This window comes from Schistocerca nitens, chromosome 3 (assembly GCF_023898315.1).
Source record: "Schistocerca nitens isolate TAMUIC-IGC-003100 chromosome 3, iqSchNite1.1, whole genome shotgun sequence".
In the NCBI taxonomy this organism is placed as follows: Eukaryota; Metazoa; Arthropoda; class Insecta; order Orthoptera; family Acrididae; genus Schistocerca; species Schistocerca nitens.
Window position 1 is genome coordinate 70,652,905 of NC_064616.1, and position 24,697 is coordinate 70,677,601.

Consider the following 24,697-nt stretch of genomic DNA (forward strand, 5'->3'; position numbering starts at 1 on the left):
CTTCATGGAGACTGTTGCGAATGGTCCTCGCCGATACCCCAGGAGCAACAGTGTCCCTAATTTGCTGGGAAGTGGCAGTGCGGTCCCCTACGGCACTGCGTAGGATCCTACGGTCTTGGCGTGCATCCGTGCGTCGCTGCGGTCCGTTCCCAGGTCGACGGGCACGTGCACCTTCCGCCGACCACTGGCGACAACATCGATGTACTGTGGAGACCTCACGCCCCACGTGTTGAGCAATTCGGCGGTTCGTCCACCCGGCCTCCCGCATGCCCACTATACGCCCTCGCTCAAAGTCCGTCAACTGCACATACGGTTCACGTCCACGCTGTCGCGGCATGCTACCAGTGTTAAAGACTGCGATGGAGCTCCGTATGCCACGGCAAACTAGCTGACACTGACGGCGGCGGTGCACAAATGCTGCGCAGCTAGCGCCATTCGACGGCCAACACCGCGGTTCCTGGTGTGTCCGCTGTGCCATGCGTGTGATCATTGCTTGTACAGCCCTCTCGCAGTGTCCGGAGCAAGTATGGTGGGTCTGACACACCGGTGTCAATGTGTTCTTTTTTCCATTTCCAGGAGTATATATATATATATATATATATATATATATATATATATATATATATATATATATATATAAAAAGCACTCTGTCTTCAGGCCAGGAGTGGCCTAGCGGGACCATCTGACCGCCGTGTCATCCTCAGTGGAGGATGCGGATAGGAGGGGTGTGGGGTCAGCACACCGCTCTCCCTGTCGTTACGATGGTATTCTTGACCAAAGCTGCTATTATTCGGTTGAGTAGCTCCTCAATTGGTATCACGAGGCTGAGTGCACCCCGAAAAATGGCAACAGCGCATGGTGGCCTGGATGGTCACTCATCCAACTGCCGACCACGCCCGACAGCGCTTAACTTCGGTGATCTCATGGGAACCGGTGTATCCACTGTGGCAAGGCCGTTGCCAGGTTCTCAAATATAGGGCTAAATTTTCCAACATACTGGGTATTACAAGCTCAAATTTTGCACGAGTTAATTTCTATGGTATATCTGTACCCACGGTAAATTTGAACAAAATTTGAAATGGAAGAGTGGGAAACTTTTGAAAAATGTGATCATCTAGGTTGGAATGATCCTCCAGTCTTCTGGGTCTTGTGGGCAAACAAAGTAAGCCAAGTTTCAAAAGATCCATCATTTATGGAATCCACATTAATTTCTACAAAGGAGATTTTCAGTGTGCAGAAAGGTCATTATATGAGAGTAGAAAACATGTTCCAAAATTCTACAACTGAATGACGTTAACGATATAGGCCTAGAAGTGTATGCATCTGTTCGATGAACCCTTCTGAAAATGGGAATGACTTGCACATTTTTTCCAATAGCGGCACAATTATCCAGTGACCTATGACAAACTGCTAATAGAAGGGGAACAAGTTCTTTCACATATTCTATTAAACATCATACCAAAATTCAATCAGGTCCAGTTTCTTTTCTCTGTTGAGCAATATTAGTCGATTTTCTATCCTGTGGTCAATTATCTCGATATGTGATTGTGTGACTTACTCAGAGAAACAATTTTGGAAATATTTAATATATTATTTAAGGCTTTACTCTATCATCCGCTGTTTTGGTGGCAGGATGGTCACTGAGTGACTGTATAGATGGCTTTGATTAACTGACTGACTTAACAGAAGACCAATGTCTCAGGATTTTTTGTCAGATTGGTAGGTAAAATTTTACTTTTGAATCTGTTGAATGCATGTTTCTCCTTAAGATAATTTTGAATTCACTCAGATTTCAATTTCCAACAATGTTTTCGTTATGTTTAAATTTGTAGTGGAGCTCTTTTCATTTCCCAGGCATATTTGCCTGTTGAACCACAGTGAATCTTTCCCAACTTGACACAGAACCTGTATGTCTAACGCATTTTTTTTAACTCTTAGAATGAAGATTTGAGCACAAATAGACAAATGTTTGATATTGGCTGCTCAGATAATCTGAAATCTGTTTCCTGTCATATTTACTATGTGGAAATATCTTCACACCTTTCTTAAAATTCCTACTGACACAAATATTCAGTGTTGTTACAATGGTTTTAGAATCACCGATGTCCTGTTGTATGACAACAGAGTCAAAAAGTTTGGGGGCTGTTTGTAACAAGAAGATCTAAGATGTTAACCTAACTAGTCAGTTCGAGCCACATGTGCTTTCGATATATAATCGAAAGTACAGTTTAGCCTCGCTACCTGTAGCTAAGCAATGTATGGTTTAGTGTCCTGTCAGGAGGGGGTTGGGGGAGGGGCACACACAGTCTGCTGCATTGACTTAATGCCATCCCAGATCAGATCAGCCACAGTCAGTGCCGACCAATAACAGCAGGATGGCCATCCAATGGCAGCAGCTGGCCGTATGGTGGGACATTGGTGCTGCAAGCAACTGCCAGAATTGAAAGTCTGCACTGTCAGCCTGCCAATTTACATGCCTGAAAAACATGACACTCTACTCCGATAGGAGACAGCCTCCGTATTACATCTGCCATTTGGTATCTACAGAAATTGCAGGCAAGGTGGCATGGCTGAGCCACATGAACTTACTTGGTGAGAATCTTGTTATGTAGGCTATGCAAAAAGCTATTAGGAGTTACCTGCAGCGCTGTGGTGTTCTTATACTGTGTATTTTAGGCTTCAGTTAAACCCACTGTTGCCAAGAAGCATTTATCAGTAGTTACACTCATGAATTTTGTTTTAATTCATGTGTATTTCAGCCTTTTGCCTTTGTGATCTGGGGATAATTCGTGATTAGTATGAGTGGTGCCAGTAATGTGTACCAGCAATATATAGAGGCAATTGCAATTTTCCTGTCTTAACCGAAGCCACATGGGACGTTCTGGTTCAAATTATATTTGTACACATTTATTCAAATTTTAAAAAGCAAACTATGTTTGTCACTGAGGGTTTCTGTCTGTTTATGTTACAAATTTTCCAGTTTATTGGGTTTGAGCCCAATCTGTAATTGAGGAGTATTACTCAGGCTGGCTCGGCTTTCGAGCACAGCGTTAAATACATTACAATTAGTTAAAGCTAGCTGGGCATCACTTCTTAAATTTGTTTACACGTCTTTTATCATTGCTCATTTGTTATGTAGTTTTATTTAATAGTGGCTCATTGTCTGGTCTAAGCTGATAACTAAATGTCCACTCATATAGTTTATTGGTATGCAACTCTTCTAATGGAAATGATTTTCTCCCTGTTTTGGTTAGTACCGTGCTTGTTAATCTAAGTTGGAATAGAATCACCAGATCAGGGTGAAGCGTTTTGCTAGCTTCAGTTAAATTGCTCAATTCCAAATTCTAAAAGTTTACTGTTCATTTGTTTGCATTTGTTGAAATTTCTTAGGACTAATAAAGATGTGCTAAGAAATACATTAATATCTGTAGTACCATTTTTGATAAATAAATGGCCTTTTCTTGTGAAAATTTATTTATTTTTTTGGTAACCAGGCACCTTACCACTTTCAGCTCCTCACTAGCTACAGCATTTCATGATTCTCTGAGTAACTGTTCGGATAAGGCATTTAGAACAATAGCATGAATCCCTGTCCCTCCCACCTACCCTAATAACTTGACACTCCCAGTTTGACATGGTAAGATGAAATTTCTCACCAATACTATAATAAGCTTAGGAAGTTTACATGCAATCTACTCCAAATTTTCCCTGAAATGTTTTGCCACTATGGCTCCCTACACTGGGGATCTATAATAGCACCCAATTACTACATTTGATTGACCCTAACTCTTCTCTACAGCCAAATTATTTTGCATTTGTTAATGTTACTAACATCACTAGGTGTAATTATATTATTTGCTACTCTAAACATGTCTCCACCATGTTTGTTCAGCTTACCTTTGCAAAATAAATTATAATGAGCATTTAAAATTTCACTGCTATTCAACTTCTGGTTTCAGTCAGGTTTCCATTCCTAGCACTGTGAGAGATGATTAGCAACACTAGTTCAAATAACTAATAAAAAATCAACATTTTCTTTCTTCAGTCTGCTATGAAGACTGCTGCTCCTTGTGATTAATGGGGCTAATATTCTCCCCTCTCTGAAATCAGTATGCAATTTATTGGGCCTGTGGAAGCGTTTCGATATCCTTAGAATGCCATGTGTGCACATCACACATACCCTCTTAGTTTTAGTAGCTTACTGTGTGTAGTGCACACCTGGCCAATTAAAATTTGTTCTACAATTCTTAACACAGTACCAAACTTCAAGCAATCTGCATCCAAGATAGTTACAGAATTGTGTCAATGATTTAAAACCTCCATTTTGAAACAAACAATAGGATTCGTTTGGACATTTCAGCAAGATCAGCCTCAGCCCCCAATAGAAAAGGTATCCTATGCTGGCTCAGATATAGTCTCAGCAATGGACAAGATCTAAAATCTATTTCTAAGGTGTAAGAAGACAGCCATGAAGCCAATACCCACTTTTGCCTTACATTTAGAAATTGCAAATTTCACTACTGTTCACCATTAAACCTCAGATGAGTGTTAACCAACCAAGTCAGTTCTATCTAAAGGTTCTGCAACATCAATGTTCCCAGGCAATGTCACAGGCACCAGATGTGCTAAAGCTTGTAGCCCTGAGCAGGAGACTGATGCTGCCAACTGCATCCAGCACAGCTTACAACTGTCTCCATCAAGTGGCCAACTCCTCCTGCATTTATAAACAACAAGCACAGTCCCTATCCACCTTAACCTGCAGTCTGGTATAAAACATGAAATATACTAACAACCCAAGCATTCACAATTAGTAATGCTGCTATACTGCTATGAGCTACTGCTACACCACACAGTAACACTAATGTGAGCAAAATGTGTAAACATTTACTAAAAAATCACTCAACACTGATAAATACACACATCAAAAAAAGTTTTGCATCAGCCCGGTTCCCAGAACTCCTGAAGATAGATGTTGACTTTGGATATTGTATCACACACACAGTCCCTTTGACTGTTCAGAGATGTCACTGAACCCGGCCAAAGATGGAAACAACCATGCGTGAGCAGCACCTAATAGACGGAGGGGGTCTGACGGCCGATCAGTTCCAGTGATTCGATCAGGAAGGAGGTAGATGGCTCATGTTGTCTGTATTTCAACCACGGTTCGATCACATCTGCATTGTTACTTTGGGCCAGCAAGGGCTCTCAACAAGGGAAGCATCCAGCCATCTCAGAGTGAACCAAATTGATGTTGTTCAGACACGGAAGAGATACAGAGAGACAGCAACTGTCGATGACATGCCTCGCTCAGGCCCCCGAGGGCTACTACTGCAGTGGATGACCTCTACCTACGGATTATGGCTCGGAGGAATGCTGACAGCAAAGCCACCATGTTGAATAACACTTTTTACGCAGCCACAAGACGTCGTGTTACAACTCAAACTGTGCGCAACAGGCTACACGATGCGCAACTTCACTCCAGATATCCACGGTGAAGTCCGTCTTTGCAACCACGACATCATGCAGCACGGTACAGATGGGCCCACCAACATGCCAAAAGGACCGCTCAGGATTGGCATCACGTTTTCTTCACCGATGAGTGTCGCATATACCTTCAACCAGACAATCGTCAGAGATGTGTTTGGAGGCAACCCGGTCAGGCTGAGCACCTTGGACACACTGTCCAGTGAGTGCGGCAAGGTGGAGGTTCCCTGCTGTCTTGGGGTGGCATTATGTGGGGAAGACATACTCCGCTGGTGGTCATGAGAGGCGTCGTAATGGCTGTACAATACACGAATGTCATCCTCTGACTGATAGTGCAACCATATCGGCAGCATATTGGCAAGGCATTTGTCTTCATGGATGACAATTTGCACCCCCATCGTGCATATCTTGTTAAGGACTTCCTTCACGATAACGACATCACTCGAATAGAGTGGCCAGAATATTCTCCAGACATGAACCCTATCGAACATGCCTGGGATGGACTGAAAAGGGCTGTTTATGGATGAAGTGACTCTCTAAGGGATCTACGCCGAATCGTCGATTGAGATGTGGGAAAATCTGGACCAATAGTGCCTTGATGAACTTGTGGATAGTATGCCACGATGCATACAGGCAGGCATCAATGCAAGAGGTCGTGGGCATTAGAGGTATTGGTGTGTACAGTAATCTGGACCACCATCTCTGAAGGTCACCCAGTATGGTGGTACAACATGCAATGTGCAATTTTCATGAGCAATAAAAAGGGCAGAGATGATGTTTATGTTGGTCTCTATTTCTATTTTCTGTACAGGTTCCGGAACTCTCGGAACCAAGGTGATGCAAAACTTTTTTTGATATGTGTAGATACTTATTGTTCACATAATTTTATTTTTGTTTCAGCCCAACACTGAACATATGAAACTTAATTATAAATCATTTTCAACAAAATAAATAAACCGAATTCATAGCACCTGAAAGTAGAAATTAAATTGTTTGTTGTGAAAGTTCCAGGTTTGAGTGCACAGACAAATTCTCATTAGTTTCAGCTATCACAAAACATGTGATTTGCATTACACAAGGTTTCACATTAAATTTACTTAATTACTTTCTGTTCTGGTAGGTTACTACAACGAAATTTCATAATTTACTACTTGCCTCATCATCTCCATCAATATTTTCCATGTTGTCTTCACTGATGTTATTCAGCCTGTGATGGAAGAATTACACGTATCTACATGGAGAAGTAAACCTGAAACGGAAAAAAATATGATGATGACAAATTTGTAATACATAATATAAAACACCATGGACATTACTAAATTGGTTAATGAATTACTGCCATACATTCATCTGACCAATGAAGGACAGGAACATACATTCAAAACAAATTAATGATAATGCTGAATCGTATATTATGGAGAGATTCGCACAGAAAAAAATCAGTATCCCTCTCAATACTTTTGTCATACTTCAGGGAAAAGGGCCACACCACAACTTCTGGACAATACACAACAATAGCCAAACCTATCAACTATATTCATTATTTTGAGTCAAGTTATATATATCAATTTACGCCTCATTTCAAACATCAGTACTGGCACAATTGCCTTTATAATTAGCACATTTTCATCTCTTGCTCATTCAACAATTCTTGTTATCTTTCATAGGTTTTTCTTTTCATATTTTTTTTGTAGATGCAGACCTTTTGAAGATTTTGCTTGTAAGCAAAGCATGTATCAAACACAATAGTTATATTTGCTGAATTGAAAAACTAGTTTGGTTCTCAATCTTAAATAGCTTCTTTTCTATCTTAAAGAACTTCTCTTTAGCGGTATTGAGGCATTCATCTGGAGATCTCGCAGTGTTTAAGGTATTAGACATAATTTTAAAGAAAAAGAATTCCAATCCCTGCCTTGCCATTCCAATTATAGGTTTTCTGTAATTGTACTAAATCATTCAATGTTAACGTTAGCATCATTTCATCGATATACTAATGGCGAATTTCTGCCCGATTCCCCAGTGGGAGACCCAGCAGTCAGACAGAAGACCTTGCCCAGTATAAGAATGGTAAAAAAGTCACTTCATTATTGGAAACTATATGCAAGACATGCGCAAAATAAAGTTTGAAAGTAGCTCTCAAAAAATTATGATATCTGTCATTTCATTTTTGTGCTTATTTCTAGGGGGAAATGAGTTTTTCTCCATAGTGGGATTGCTGAGTTTATAATGAAAAATGGGCTTCTGACGTTCGGCACACGGCCTTACAAACAGTGTGTCATTCAAATTGAACGGAGCCAAATTAATCAAACAAATACTACCTACAAATGAAATCTGAACAGCATTTTAGGAACATAAAGGTGTGGTTTGATGAACTTCACGGAACAGGGAACACCAATGACATCTGATGTGTACTACTAAACACTTTCAGAAATGACTAATTAACTTTACTTTCCCTGTGGCTCACTGTCTACAGCGAGCTGTTTAGTAGTGTTTTATGGCATCACTCTGCAAGACACTGGAGAAGCTCGGAAATTCTTCCAGGCAGGAAGGAGGAGGATTAGGGTTCAACATCCTTTTGGCAACAAGACTGTTAGAGAAAGAACACGAGTGCAGATCGGGGTACGAGAGACAAGAACTTTGACTACGTTCTTTTCAGAGAAACCTTCCCGGTCTTCTTTTTCCTTACAGAATTTAGGGTAACCACGGAAAGCCAGAATCTTTATGACCAGATGGGGATTTGGATTGCTATTCTCCTGAAAGCACGTCCAGTAGCTTCACTCGATGCCGCTACACTTAGTAAGTTCATAAAACACATTGACACAAATGTCTGATAATCAAGAACTTGCACAAAGGTTCTAAATGGGTACCTCAGAGACGAGGTCCACCACACAAGAATGCAACTTGGGCTATGGAGGCAGATATTTTTGGATTGGAAAACTATGATCTGGAATGGCCTCAGTTCACAACAATGCAGACCTACACCCTGCACCTTACACTGTCCAGCGACTATCTAAGAAATTATTGAACCCACCACAATCCTTTTACTGTCACTATTATCTCACAAAATTACTTTTCTCTTGAGAGTATTTTGATAGTAGTGAAGTGCTGAAAACTTCCATTCTGGTACAGCTAAAACTCTATCCGAATTGTTTACGAGTTGTTTAGCACCGGAAGTGCTAAGGGAATAAAGGTGATCAGGTACCGAGCACCGTGGGTTTCGAATCCGTGCCAGACGACATGGACCACAATTTCGCTAGAGGTCTCTCCAGCCGTCGCGCTCCTGGCGGCCAATAGCGACGTACTCTATCATGTATTTAAGTGCCTGCCTCTCGCTCAGCTGGCAGCCTGACATTTGCGTTAGTGTATCGACATCTCGCCTACAGATAGCGTGTTTACATTACTTTGTTTCCGTGTACGAGCGGACATTGTGGATTCGTTTGGTTTCGCTTGTGACCACGTTGCTACTTGCGTGTTGTTGTTCGTTAGGTCTTGCTCGGTCGTCCGTTGTTCGCGTCTGTCCCTCCCCATTCATTCCGTTTGTTCACGGGCCGCTCCCATTGGGTCCCACTAGGCTTTCATTCTCGGCAACCCCGCGACCGTTTCAGTCGCGGTTACAATAGGTGATTAAGCAGAGAGAGCGAGAGAGAGAGGGAGGGAGAGAGGGAGGGAGAGAGAGAGAGAGAGACTGCACAATAAATTTGTGAGCTGAATACTTATAGAACTTTTCTGGCCAAGACAAGTCTCATAAGCAGATTTATGCTTATAAACAAAACAGCTCTGTACATAATCATGAAACAAGGAATTGCAATAATATTCACCTCTCTCATATCAGAACATCTGTCTCCCAGAAAAGTGTCCTACACAGTGCAACACAATCGTCTAATAACCTTCCATCCAGAATAAAAATGATAAGAACGGAAAGCCTGTTAAAAGAGGCCACCACCACCACCACCACCACCACCACCACCAACAACAACAACAACAACTAGAGCTACTTCTGATGAAACACAATTTCTACTCTTAATGCAGATACCACTTCTGTCTGAGGAACATAAAATTGCAAACAGGTGTAGTAAATGAATAAATGCGATCAAATCTATGCAGTGTCTCACTGTATTGTCTATAGGAATCATTTGTAGGATAACAACTACATATGTAGTAAATGTTACTAAGATTTAATGTGTAATTATGATTAATTTCTGTATATTCTTAATGCATAAATGTGTTCGTATGTATTATTATCTAACTGTATTGTCTCTAGGACTCATTTGTGGGATATCAATTATACATGTAGTAAATGTTATTTAGATTGAATGTGAAATTATGGTTAATTTTTGTATTGTCCTTATGTGAAAAATTTGTAATGTTTATCTCTGCATAACATTTTTACTTGTCCTATATCTACACAAGATGTCAAAGGACCAAATAAAAATAAATAAATAAATAAATTTAAATACACAGTTTGTCTCGATTGATTAGACAGTATCTCGAATTCGTTACATAGATGTTATGCAAAAATTGTACTTCTTGTGATAAAACGTTTCATTCCCTCCAAAAGACAGTTGGCTGGCTGTAAATGGAAGTATAAGCAGTACCAAACATGAACTCGGTGAGTATACGAGGGTGCGATTTGCACTATCATCGGTTTGCGCTGAGCTTCAGATGTCAGCAGACGACAGGAGCAAAAAAGCTGACTCGTCGATGCGTCAAACAACCAGCCACCCGCTGACGAGGAAATTCTGAAGGCCGCGCACAGTGTTATATATGTCAGTGTGGCGACGGCCGTTTGTTGACTAGTGGCATGACTTCCGCTGCAAACAGTGAGCGCGGCACGTTTCAGTCGGCTGGCTACAGCTCACAAAGAACAATTTAGACCTGTTCTGCTATGGAAACGATGGTGAAATGCTCGAGAACCGTATGTTGTACAGTAAAGGCATTCGGCTTATGTGATTAGTATAAGTTCTAAGAGGAAAAAAAAAGGGTCAGCCTAAGATGCATGTTTTATGACAATATATTTCAATGTATGTCATACTAATGACAAACGTAAGAACTCGGTGAAAATGAAAAATTAAGCCTGAAGCTAACTTGCAGCAAACGCACGTCGAAGAACTGACAGGAGAGATGTTCGAGGGCGAAATATAAAAATTCACCGGAAGTAAATGGCGAATCTTTTCGAACTGTTTGAGTGCCTTTAAGATTAAGGACAAAGGCTCTTTATACGTTCATAATATAAGTTTCGCAAACATGCGCGTAACGAACGGTGCTTTGATTTATAAAACTGAGTCGAGGGGTGCCACTGGTCTCAGTAGGCCACTCGAGTGACAATGGCGTCACACGGAGAGTCCCACTCTGTGACAAAGAGGCAGCTTCGTTACCTTTAACAATTCAGAAATAATCGTGGAGAAACTAAACTGTTTTGTGTACCTATTCGAAAGCACTCGGTATTACGTCGGCTATATATGATGTGAATTTGAAAAGATAATCTTTGAAATAACGATAATTATAAAATTATGTCAATAAGGAAGTTTTACTTTGTTTCTCGTAGTCAGATTTAACAGAAATCCTGTAAACGGCAACGGCACAAATTTAGAGACTTCTTCCGACATATATCGATCAGAGCTGGATGACAGCGCATTTGAAACATTACACAGATTGTTTCCTTATACTGATCATGAATTGACGGATATCACACCCTTTGCCTGCTGACAATGACATGTGGCAAGAGATTTACTATTACTGCAAGATTCTAGTCACATTCGAGGGAAGTCTTCTCACCTCATTATTTGCGATTGATAAACGCAAGAGAAATATTATACAGAAATAAGACGCACTATTGGTCACAGAAAGAGAGCAGGATGTGAACCAGACACTCCTCAGACAAGAATATGAATATATTGCCATCCTGCATCATAAAAATTGAATACACAGGCTGCAGCACATCGCGTCCCGACAAGAACAGTGACAAGTGAAAAAAAAATGCAATTTTTGGTTTTTATCACAAAACGTACGTGTGAAGTGCCCTAACGTGCAAGAAAAACGTCAGTCACATATCTATCTCGCAATTTGTCCACTTCAAAGCAGAAATGCCAGTCTTTTAGGCGACTTCACGATGCGCCACGGCAAGAACAATGTCATTTCAGCGTTACTACTGGCAGGTGTCACGAACAGCGGCACATTCTGAGTTGTGAAACTTTTCGTGTATAAGGTAATTTGAATGTACTTGTTAATTTAATTGATTATTGCAATGCCAGTGTTTATACAGTGTCTGTACATTACATTACAATGCTCTTCACAAGCCCGGCTGGTTGGCCGTGCGGCCTAACGCACGGCTGAAGGGCGGGAAGGAGCGCCTGGTCCCCGGCACGAATCCGCCCGGTGGATTTGTGTCGAGGTCCGGTGAACCGGCGGCCAGTCTGTGGATGGTTTTTAGGCGGTTTTCCATCTGCGTCGGCGAATGCTGGCTGGTTCCCCTTATTCCGCCTCAGATACACTATGTCGACGATTACTGCGCAAACAAGTACTCCACGTACACGTACACCACCATTACTCTACCACGCAAACATAGGTGTTACACTCGTCTGGGGTGAGACGTTCCCTGGGGGGGGGGGGGGGTCCACCGGGGGCCGAACCGCACAATAACCCTGGGTTCGGTGTGGGGCGGCGGAGGGGTGAAGTGGACTGCGGTAGTAGTCGTGGGGTTGTGGACCACTGGGGCTGCGGCGGGGACGGAGCCTCTCCGTCGTTTCTAGGTCCCCGGTTAACATACAATACAATACTCTTCACATATGCGTGCTGTCTGAAGGAACAGACACTGTTTTGACGATCACATCAGTTGTAAATCTTACGAAATTTCGTGCGTTGCAGCGCACAAGAGGGGGGAAAAAAAAGGACGCTTCTCCTTTTTCTCGGCATACAATATTTCTGCATTATATAAGTCCATTTATGGTTCTATGTTTTCGTAAATTGTGTTCTTTAAATTGTACCTAATTAATGTTCCTTATTAAGTTGTATTAATTTTCAGAAATTAAAATTTTGCATTTACTATTCTTTCTAATACTACAATTTCAACTTCTTTTTCATTTTTTATTTTAACTTAAGTACCCAGTCTTGCCTGATGGAGATTCGGATGCTATATTATAGAAAGTAATTATATATAAAGTAGAAAAGTGGCAAGTGTCATAACAAAAACAAAATAGTTTTTAGAAAATCAAGAGAAGTGGAACAACTCAAAAAAATCAATTAATAATTACCTGATAACACCTCACCCTACCCCCATGAACCATGGACCTTGCCGTTGGTGGGGAGGCTTGCGTACCTCAGCGATACAGATGGCAGTACCGTAGGTGCAACCACAACGGAGGGGTGTCTGTTGAGAGGCCAGACAAACGTGTGGTTCCTGAAGAGGGGCAGCAGCCTTTTCAGTAGTTGCAGGGGCAACAGTCTGGATGATTGACAAATTTGGCCTTCTAACACTAACCAAAACGGCCTTGCCGTGCTGGTACTGCGAACGGCTGAAACCAAGGGGAAACTACAGCCGTAATTTTTCCCGAGGCCATGCAGCTTTACTGTATGGTTAAATGATGATGGCGTCCTCTTGGGTAAAATATTCCGGAGGTAAAATAGTCCCCCCTTCGGATCTCCGGGCGGGGACTACTCAAGAGGACGTCGTTATCAGGAGAAAGAAAACTGGCGTTCTACGGATCGGAGCGTGGAATGTCAGATCCCTTAATCGGGCAGGTAGGTTAGAAAATTTAAAAAGGGAAATGGATACATTAAAGTTAGATATAGTGGGAATTAGTGAAGTCCGGTGGCAGGAGGAACAAGACTTTTGGTCAGGTGAATACAGGGTTATAAATACAAAATCAAATAGAAGTAATGCAGGTGTAGGTTTAATAATGAATAAAAAAATAGGAGTAGCTACTACAAACAGCATAGTGAACGCATTATTGTGGCCAAGATAGACACGAAGCCCACAACTACTACAGTAGTACAAGTTTATATGCCAATTAGCTCTGCAGATGACGAAGAAATTTATGAAATGTATCATGAGATAAAAGAAATTATTCAGGTAGTGAAGGGAGACGAAAATTTAATAGTCATGAATGACTGGAATTCGTCAGTAGGAAAAGGGAGAGAAGGAAACATAGTAGGTGAATATGGATTGGGGCTAAGAAATGAAAGAGGAAGCCGCCTGGTAGAATTTTGCGCAGAGCATAACTTCATCATAGCTAACACTTGGTTCAAGAATCATGAAAGACGGTTGTATACATGGAAGAATCCTGGAGACACTAGAAGGTATCAGGTAGATCATATAATGGTAAGACAGAGATTTAGGAACCAGGTTTTAAATTGTAAGACATTTCCAGGGGCAGATGTGGACTCTGACCACAATCTATTGGTTATGAACTGTAGATTAAAACTGAAGAAACTGCAAAAAAGGTGTGAATTTAAGGAGATGGGACCTGGATAAACTGACTAAACCAGTGGTTGTACAGAGTTTCAGGGAGAGCATAAGAAAACAATTGACAGGAATGGGGGAAAGAAATACAGTAGAAGAAGAATGGGTAGCTTTGATGGATGAAGTAGTGAAGGCAGCAGAGGATCTAGTAGGTAAAAAGACGAGGGCTAGTAGAAATCCTTGGGTAACAGAAGAAATATTGAATTTAATTGATGAAAGGAGAAAATATAAAAATGCAGTAAATGAAGCAGGCAAAAAGGAATACCAACGTCTCAAAAATGAGATCAACAGGAAGTGCAAAATGGCTAAGCAGGGATGGCTAGAGGATAAATGTAAGGATGTAGAGGCACTAGGGGTAAGATAGATACTGCCTACAGGAAAATTAAAGAGACCTTTGGAGAAAAGAGAACCACTTGTATGAATATCAAGAGCTCAGATGGAAACCCAGTTCTAAGCAAAGAAGGGAAGGCAGAAAGGTGGAAGGAGTATATAGAAGGTCTATACAAGGGCGATGTACTTGAGGACAATAGTATGGAAATGGAAGAGGATGTAGATGAAGATGAAATGGGAGATACGATACTGCGTGAAGAGTTTGACAGAGCACTGAAAGACCTGAGTCGAAACAAGGCCCCGGGAGTAGACAACATTCCATTGGAACTACTGACGGCCTTGGGAGAGCCAGTCCTGACAAAACTCTACCATCTGGTGAGCAAGATGTATGAGACAGGCGAAATACCCTCAGACTTCAAGAAGAATATAATAATTCCAATCCCAAAGAAAGCAGGTGTTGACAGATGTGAAAATTACCGAACTATCAGTTTAATAAGTCACAGCTGCAAAATACTAACGCGAATTCTTTACAGACGAATGGAAAAACTGGTAGAAGCCGACCTCGGCGAAGATCAGTTTGGATTCCGCAGAAATGTTGGAACACGTGAGGCAATACTGACCCCACGACTTATCTTAGAAAATAGATTAAGGAAAGGCAAACGTACATTTCTAGCATTTGTAGACTTAGAGAAAGCTTTTGACAATGTTGACTGGAATACTCTCTTTCAAATTCTAAAGGTGGCAGGGGTAAAATGCCGGGAGCGAAAGGCTATTTACAATATGTACAGAAACCAGATGGCAGTTATAAGAGTGGAGGGGCAAGAAAGGGAAGCAGCGGTTGGGAAGGGAGTGAGACAGGGTTGTAGCCTGTCCCCGATGTTATTTAATCTGTATATTGAGCAAGCAGTAAAGGAAACAAAAGAAAAATTCGGTGTAGGTATTAAAGTCCATGGAAAAGAAATAGAAACTTTGAGGTTCGCCGATGACATTGTAATTCTGTGAGAGACAGCAAAGGACTTGGAAGAGCAGTTGAACGGAATGGACAGTGTCTTGAAAGGAGGATATAAGATGAACATCAACAAAAGCAAAACGAAGATAAAGGAATAGTAAAAGAGTTTTGCTATTTGGGGAGTAAAATAACTGATGATGTCGAAGTAGAGAGGATATAAAATGTAGACTGGCAATGGCAAGGAAAGCGTTTCTGAAGAAGAGAAATTTGTTAACATCGAGTATTGATTTAAGTGTCAGGAAGTCGTTTCTGAAAATATTTGTATGGAGTGTAGCCATGTATGGAAGTGAAACATGGGGGATAAATAGTTTGGACAAGAATAGAATAGAAGCTTTCGAAATGTGGTGCTACAGAAGAATGAGGAGGTATTGAATAGAATTGGGGAGAAGAGGAGTTTGTGGCACAACTTGACAAGAAGAAGGGACCGGTTGGTAGGACATGTTCTGAGGCATCAAGGGATCACAAATTTAGCATTGGAGGGCAGCGTGGAGGGTAAAAATCGTAGAGGGAGACCAGAGATTCAGAGGGATGTAGGCTGCAGTAAGTACTGGGAGACGAAGAAGCTTGCACAGGATAGAGTAGGATGGAGAGCTGCATCAAACCAGTCTCAGGACTGAAGACAACAACAACAACAACAACAACACCTCACATTCGACGAAAACAGAACTGGACGTCCATACTACTGTTGTACAGACTGTAATGAAATTTACTGTACAAATTACTTACTTGACATTTAAAGGGCGCTTATACTATCTCAGTATATGTTTTATAGAATTATTTAAGTCGATTTATCTTAAGTAGTGCTTGAGTTGTCACCGTTCTTGCCGGGTTGCGTTATGACCACTGACACGTTCTGGGGACTAAGTAAACACCCACACCGCTTAAAAAAAAAAAAGGGAAGGGGGCGAAACTGATAAGAAGCGCCAGAAGTTCAAGCTATTCGACCAAAATTGTCTTGAGCTCCGTTATTTTAAAAGTGATGGCTGTAGGAATCGCCTCACACACCCGTGGGCGTGTATACGTATCACAGCCTCGGTGCGTATTCAACCTTGTATACGAAGAAGATCGTATTTTGAGGTACTTTAAATGCTTTTGATCTCTGGAGCCATCCCGCATCACAACAATAAATGGAAACGCAATAAAATGTAGTCCAAACTTTGAGGCATGCTCCAATTTGCGTTTTCCAACCTATACTAAAAATAAACTGTAAAACCGAGGTCCGTCCGTCTGAACGCGCTAATCTCCAAAACTAATACACGAATTTTCATGGTAACTTAAGCGTAGCTTGGGGCAACGTACAGGCTTTATTTCATCAAAATCTAATCACGAAAAAAATGATATTGCAATTTAAAGTTTAACACATACTAATACTATACATGCGAAAGTAACTCTGTTTAGTTTTCACGACTAAACCGCTGAACAAATTTCGATGAAATTTGCTATGGCGATAGCTGGAATCCTGTATACGAATACGGGCTACTTTAGGAAGTGTGTAGTACAAGATATTTATTGTTTCGAAGAAAATTACGCAAATTAGGGGAAAATATTTTCTTTTTAAAAAAGCTATTTACTCTTTGACTTTTAAACTTCTTCATATTTGTGAAAGTGCTTTTACTGGTTAATATGTGGTACGTGATATGATGCTTATATAATCTTCAATGTGTGTAATCCATACTTACATACTTATATTATTGAATGCGAATGTAACTCTATTATATTTTCACGGTTAAACCATGAACTGAATTCGATGAAATTTGGTAAGGCCATTTAAAAATCGACACCTAAGAGGGTGAAGTAGGGAATAGAACTTTTTTTACATCACTGAACATGAAACATGTTAAATAGTTATTAAACCCGTTGCGTGCTGTACACGTTGAACAATGTATAGCCACTCCAACGCACGATGGCTAGACGTGTCTTCGCGCACGGGTCAGCACAGACACTGCGCATGCCGCCGCATCGTACGTTGGGCCATCACAGCTATGCTTACCCTACCTACCATAACGAAACTACTGATACGCGAGCACTGCCGCGGGTAATAGCTAGTAGGTAATACAACTGTAGGTCGATATTTACTATTACAAAAATGTGGAAATATTGGTGATTCAAATTACATTTTGGTAGAAGATTTCTTGAAACGCTTATGTTTCTGACGTTAAATCACATGGTAAAAACGTCGTGTGTAAGTGGTACCACTCTAGAAACGTTTTTAAAAACCCACAAGAATTATTTAGCTATAAAATTAGTAATTACTGTACTAATAAGTTTGAGTAATATAAGAATGCAGCGATTTGACACTTCAGGAATTCTGTCACATGCGGCGGCAGCTATAGCGCTTTAAATTGTTTCATACCTTTGAAGACTAAAGAAGGCCATTACCCACGAAAGTTTTTAATTTGAGTAACAAACCTGTTTGAAGCATCTTTCTCTAAGCCTCCATCGCACTTTCGGGTAAATTCAATTCTAGAATTATTACTGTACTATAGTCATCAACGCAACAGAGATGATGATTATGATGATGATGATGATCATCATCATCATCATAATCATCATCGCTGGCCTCTGTTCTTTTGAACGAGTATGAAATATTTATAGTTGCTCCAAATTATCCCACTTTGGACATGGAATTATTAAAAAAAAAGAAATGTGAACAAGCCTGGTGCGATAACAACGAATTTTTATTGTGGCGTCATCAGCAATAAATCGGCTATGTTTAAGGTTTCATGAAATTGCCAGGAATTTCAAACGGTGGCTTGTAGAAAACACGTTTTCGAAGATAAATTTTCGGGTCTAAAATCGCCAACAACATAAACGATATGAGAGGATTGTAGCTTCATTCATTTACTTCAATTTCTTTATAAAACTACTGATCATCGTATGGCTGTCCAGAATCACACACCAAACCAACAATTATATTACGCGCACCATGATGCCAACATCAAAAACAAGATAACTGCAAATCGTTTCAAGCTACCCTGCTGTTCTATGTAACCCCATTTGACGGTATTGATTTTTACATCGTATTCAAAAGAAGAAAAAAACTATTACACGATTTGATCCTATTACAAAATCTAAAGTCAGTTGTGAATGATCTGCACACTTGCACACGTGACGTCATTGGCTATGCATGTTCACAGATGCAACTTTCACAGCAAATATGGAAAGCACCTAACGTGATTTTCTGAGACTGAGCCAAAGATCAAACACTGAAGAGTATGTATAATATGCAGAAATGTACTCGGGTCATGCAAACAATCGCCTAAAAGGACATTTCGGCGTTGCACCCGTTCTCAGATCTTTTCTTATAACACCTATTCATATTTTCTGAGCCTTCTGGGACAAAACAGTAACGTTAAGTAGCCCTAAAATAGCGCTGATTTTACCGCAATTCGTGAAACAATGCAAAATTTACTTTTGTGCAAAAAAATTGTTAGCTTTGTCGTTTTTCGAAACTATCTTATACCCAAATAATTTTCAACTTGGCCTCTCTTATCTCGTGCGTGCGCTTTTATCTGTACTAACTTTCATCTGCAATCACGCACACGTTTGGCCTGCACACTCTTTAGCACATACACGTTCTTTTTTCTGTCAGGATGTCGGTCGGTTCTGACAGACGATGGGGCGATGTGTTACCCTACGTGAACCGAAGGTTAATCATTTTACCGAAAAATCGCTAAAAAAATTCCTTGTAACTTTATAGTGCCCATTATCTTGGATCGAAACGGACGTCACCCTGGCATCTACAAATATGCCCTTGCTCATTCTTAGAGAAATACCGAGTAAAATATTTCATTCAGCACGAGTAGAAAGCTCATGTCCAAAGGTTACCTGTGTCATACGGGCAACAAGAAGCAGATACTGTAGAAGCAGTTCCAAGTGAATTGTGGGGACAAAGTATACACCGCTCTGCTTGCTTCCTTAAGTCAAGAGCCGGAAGTCACTCGCTTTTAAACAAAAACAGTCATCTGTAATTAAAATTTCACACGCCGTGACTGTGAGAAGCATCAGAATTCTGAGAGATACTGACAATTATCAAATCTATTTCCAGCCCGGAGGCCACCCCCAATTTACGTGTATAACAGTTCTGGCGTTCAGTCGGTCTTCTGCTAACTAACCTATGTGAAAGAGTGAAAAATTTTCGACTATTAAAAAAAGGGTACCTACGCTTACGAAGATACACAAACAGTTCCCTGAGTATGACTTGAATGTTGCAATAACAGTAAATCTCTTTTTACTGTCTGCAGGCAGAGGGTGTGACATCCGTAATTTCGTGACCAGTGTAAGGAAACAATGTGTATATTATTTTAAATGCCCTACCGTCCTGATTCTGTTCGGTAGATGTCGTTCACAGGTTTTCAGTTAAAACTTACTGCGAGAAACAATGCAGAATATAACATTTTCATAATTTTATAATTATCTTTTTTTTAAAACGATATTTTTTCATAATCACATCATATATAGCCTATTTAACAAGTGATTCTGAATGCCGGCCGCGGTGGTCTCGCGGTTCTAGGCGCGCAGTCCGGAACCGCGAGACCGCTACGGTCGCAGGTTCGAATCCTGCCTCGGGCATGGATGTGTGTGATGTCCTTAGGTTAGTTAGGTTTAACTAGTTCTAAGTTCTAGGGGACTGATGACCTAAGATGTTAAGTCCCATAGTGCTCAGAGCCATTTGAACCATTTTTTTGATTCTGAATGCACAAAACAGTTTGGTTTCTTGAGCATGTTATTTTAAACTGAGGACAACCATAGCCAAATTTCCACATTTGGAAAAATAATCCGCACTGGCCGCAGAATACTTTTCATGAAACGTCACGAGCAGTTTCACGTCACTAGAGCACGCATCCTCGGTATCGCCATGCCCTCTGCCGCTCAGCCACCTTCCTGCTTGTGGCACGGTTCTGCTACCCACTTCATTTTAAGCAAGGACTACCGCTTTTAGTGCACTATTTGTTTACAACTCGAGTGAATGGTGGCAAGTGGCTCTAAGGCAGTTACCTTATGGCGATGGCTTGTTAAAAAGAATCTTTATCACCTGAGGATGCGTCTTCTAGTGATGTGAAACCGGTCGGAATTTTAATAGAAAGTATTTTACAACCACTGCGGATTATTCCTTTCACATCAGTTTAATTTATCCACGACTGTTTCTGAATTATTAAATATAGTGAATTCACCTCCGTGACCGAGGTCGAGCATGAAGTGGAAATATATATAGACTATGTGATCAAAAGTACCCGGACACCCCCAAAACATACGTTTTTCGTATTAGGTGCATTGTGTTACCACCTACTGCCAGGTACTCCATATCGGCGACCTCAGTAGTCATCAGACATCGTGAGAGAGCAGAATGGGGCGCTCCGCGGAATTCACGGACTTCGAACGTGGTCAGGTGATTGGGCGTTACTTGTGTCATACGTCTGTACGCGAGATTTCCACACTCAAACATCCCTAGGTCCTCTGTTTCTGATGTGATAGTTAAGTGGAAACGTGAAGGGACACGTACAGCACAAAAGCGTACAGGCCGACCTCGTCTGTTGACTGACAGAGATCGCCGATAGTTGAAGAGGGCCGTAATGTGTAATAGGAAGACATCTATCCACATGATCACACAGGAATTCCAAACTGCATCAGGATACACTGCAAGTGCTCTGACACTTAGGCGGGAGGTGAGAAAACTTGGATTTCATAGTCGAGCGGCTACTCATAAGTTACACATCAAGCCGGTAAATGCCAAACGACGTCTCGCTTGGTGTAAGGAGCGTAAACGTTGGACGATTGAACAGTGGAAAAACGTTGTGTGGAGTGACGAATCGCGGTACACAATGTGGCGGTCCGATGGCAGGGTGTGGGTATGGCGAATGTCCAGTGAACGTCATCTGCCAGCGTGTCTAGTGCCAACAGTAAAATTCGAAGGCTGTGGTGTTACGGTGTGGTCGTGTTATTCATGGAGGGGTCTTGCGCCTGTTGTTATTTTGCGTGGCACTATCACAGTACAGGCCTACATTTATGTTTAATGCACCTTCTTGCTTCCCACTGTTGAAGAGCAATTCGAGGATGGCGATTGCATCTTTCAACACTATCGAGCATCTGCTCATAATGCACGGCCTGTGGCTGAGTGGTTACATGAAAAAAAAAAAAAAAAAGTTCATATGTGTGTGAAATCTTATGGGACTTAACCGCTAAGGTCATCAGTCCCTAAGCTTACACACTACTTAACCTAAATTATCCTAAGGACAAACACACACACCCATGCCCGAGGGAGGACTCGAACCTCCGCCGGGACCAGGGTTACATGACAATAACATCCCTGTAATGGACTGGCCTAATCAGACTCCTGACCTGAATCCTATATAACACCTTTAGGATGTTTTGGAACGCCGACTTCGTGCCAGGCCTCACCGACCGACATCGATACCTCTCCTCAGTGCAGTACTCCGTGTAGAACGGGCTGCCATTCCCCAAGAAAAGTTCCAGCACCTGACTGAACGTATGCCTGCGAGAGTGGAAGCTATCATCAATGCTAAGGGTGGGCCAACACCGTATTGAATTCCAGCATTATCGATGGAGGGCGTCACGAACTTGTAAGTCATTTTCAGCCAGGAGTCCGGATATTTTTGGTCACATAGTTCCTTGCGGGGTGGGGGAGTGGTCATGTACGTAAAAAACAGTTTTCCATTTGAGTCCATAGTTGTATCATGGCACTGCACTGAACAGGTATTTGAATGTAGTGCAGGGGCAGTTGAATTTAGTCAAACTGAACTCTTAATTATTCTTGTTTATAGGTCCCCTAACTCTGACTTCAGAGCATTTCTGCTCAAGCTAAAGTGTGTTCTTAATTAACTTTGTAGGAAGTACCAGAAATTAGTTATATGTGGTGACTTCAATATTAATTTTGTGTATGATGGTACAAGAAAAAGGATGTTGGTAGATCTCCTAAATTGATATGATCTGATGCAGACTATGTTTTTTCCAGATAGTATGCAGGGGGAAAGTAGCACATTCATAGACAATAGTTTTATTCATTCTTCATTACTAGATGGGCATTCTGATAGTAAAAGGGTGAATGGCCTTTCAGACCACGATGCACAAATTTTAACACTAAAAGGCTTTTGCACTCAAACAATGTCACATATAATTACAAACTATGTAGGTAAGTTAATCCAACATCAATAGAGTGTTTTTTAAACCCTGTCAAGGAAAAAGAGTGGCAGGATGTTTATAGTGCCGATAACATAGATGATAAATATAATGCTTTCCTTAACACATTCCTTATGCTCTTTGAGAGTTGTTTTCCATTAGAACCTTCTAAATGGAGTACTAGCAGTAATATGCAGTCTGTGTGGCTGACTAGCAGGATAAGGATATCATGTAGACCAAAGCGGGAATTATATAAAAATGTTAGAAGTAGTCACAATCAAGCTACAGTGGCCCATTACAAACAGTACTGTAAGGTGCTTATAATGTTATTAGGAGGGCAGAGAGTATGTGGTATGCAAATAAGAATAGCTAATTCACAAGATAAAATTAAAACCACATGGACAGTTGTGAAGGAAAGTGTTTGGTCAGCAACACAAGGTCGACGACATAAAGTCAGCTCGTACTGATAAATCACACGTATGTACAGTTTTTAACAATCATTTCCTGAGCATTGCTGTTGAATTAAATAAAAATTTAGTTTCTACAGCGAATCATATAACTTTCCTGGCAAATGCCTTTCCGAGATTGATGTCTGAAATACTCCGCTGTGATACAGACAAGGGGGAGATTGAGTCAATAATTAAATCACTGGTGACTAAGGACTCTCATGATTATGATGGAGCGCCTAGCAGAATATTAAAGTACTGTGATGCACGTGTTAGCCCTGCAATAGCAGCCCTTGGGCGGCCTGAGCGAAGCATGTCATCGACAGTTTCTGTCTCTCTGTATCTCCTCCATGTCCGAACAACATCGCTTTGGTTCACTCCGAGACTCCTGGACACTTCCCTTGTTGAGAGCCCTTCCTGGCACAAAGTAACAATGCAGACGCGATCGAACCGCGGTACTGACCGTCCAGGCATGGTTGAACTACAGGCAACACGAGCCGTGTACCTCCTTTCTGGTGGAATGACGAACTGATCGGCTGTCGGAACCCCTCCGTCTAATAGGCGCTGCTCATGCATGGTTGTTAACATCTTTGGCCGGGTTTAGTGACATCTCTGAACAGTCAATTGGACTGTGTCTGTGATACAATATCCACAGTCAGCATCTATCTTCAGGAGTTCTGGGAACCGGGGTGTTGCCAAACTTTTTTTGATGTGTGTATTTGCAGTAGATCCTGATGCAGTTTGGAATTTTTGTGTGATGGTCTGCATAGATGTTAGCCTATTACACATTGTGACCCTCTTCAACTGTCGGCGGTCTCTGCCAGTTAACAGACGAGGTCGACCTGTATGTTTTTGTGCTGTACGTGTCCCTTCTCGTTTCCACTTCACTACCACACCGGAAACAGCGGACCTAATGACGTTCAGGAGTGTGGAAATCTCGCGTACAGACGTATGACGCAAGTGACACCAAATCACCTGACAACGTTCGAAGTCCGTGAGTTCCGCGGAGCAAACCATTCTGCTCTCACGATGTCTAATGACTACTGACGTCGCTGATATGGAGTACCTAGCACCTAATATGAAAAACTATGTTTTTGGGGGTGTCCGGATACTTTTGATCACATAGTGTACCTCTGTCAGAGAGGAATCCTCACCAAAACACATGGAAAAGTCTCACATCAATTAGGTACAACTTAGCGGTAATATTTGTCCAATGATGGCGCCGAACCTCATTCCGTCTCCCCCATCAGCTGTGTCGAACAGGAGTTACTGTCTCTTTCTCCTGCCTAATATTGACTCTGTTCAAGATGATGATCGACGAGCAGTTACATCTGTTTACATGTATGCCAACTTTCGCAAGGTGTTAGCGTGAACTTGTACCAAAATTTTAACGTTCTTCATTACGGACATAAGAGGTTTCTGAGAGGGTTGTGGCTGTTATGATAAGCTACAATAACTTAAACCGTGAGTGGTGAATTAGTTCTGGGGGCGGTTCACTTGCAACTGGCCAGTGTTCCTCATTTCTTCAAACTGATTATGAATTTATACGTCTAACTGTGTGACGGGACATGGTACGAGAAGGGGGATACGCCCATGCACAGATGTTTTGCATTAACGCTCCGTAATTTGACAGCAGCGTCTAAACTCACTTGCTTCATGTTATGTAAGTTGAAGATGTTGGGTACTTTGACGCTGCAACAGACATATAAAATACTTTTCCACGGTCCAGTTACCACTACCGGTAACCTTAAGTTCTCAGCAAAATCAATATTGCAACGTCCCATAGCTCAAAGTAGCATACATTAATGCTTATGTAAGCATATGTACGAAAT

The 24,697-nt window shown here is 41.4% G+C and overlaps 1 protein-coding gene and 1 pseudogene across 4 annotated transcripts in view; both read right to left on the reverse strand.

Annotated features, from left to right (window-relative positions):
• Nucleotides 1–24,697, reverse strand: part of LOC126248031 (tetratricopeptide repeat protein 39B-like) — a 332,375-nt gene that overhangs the window by 146,879 nt on the left and 160,799 nt on the right. For all 4 annotated transcript variants that reach the window (XM_049948636.1, XM_049948634.1, XM_049948637.1 and 1 more), the window contains exon 2: nucleotides 6,641–6,734. In XM_049948636.1, coding sequence (XP_049804593.1) covers nucleotides 6,641–6,667 — 27 coding nt within the window. In that variant the 5' untranslated portion in view covers nucleotides 6,668–6,734. The remainder of the gene's footprint in view (nucleotides 1–6,640; nucleotides 6,735–24,697) is intronic.
• LOC126250386 (5S ribosomal RNA) lies at nucleotides 845–962 on the reverse strand (annotated as a pseudogene).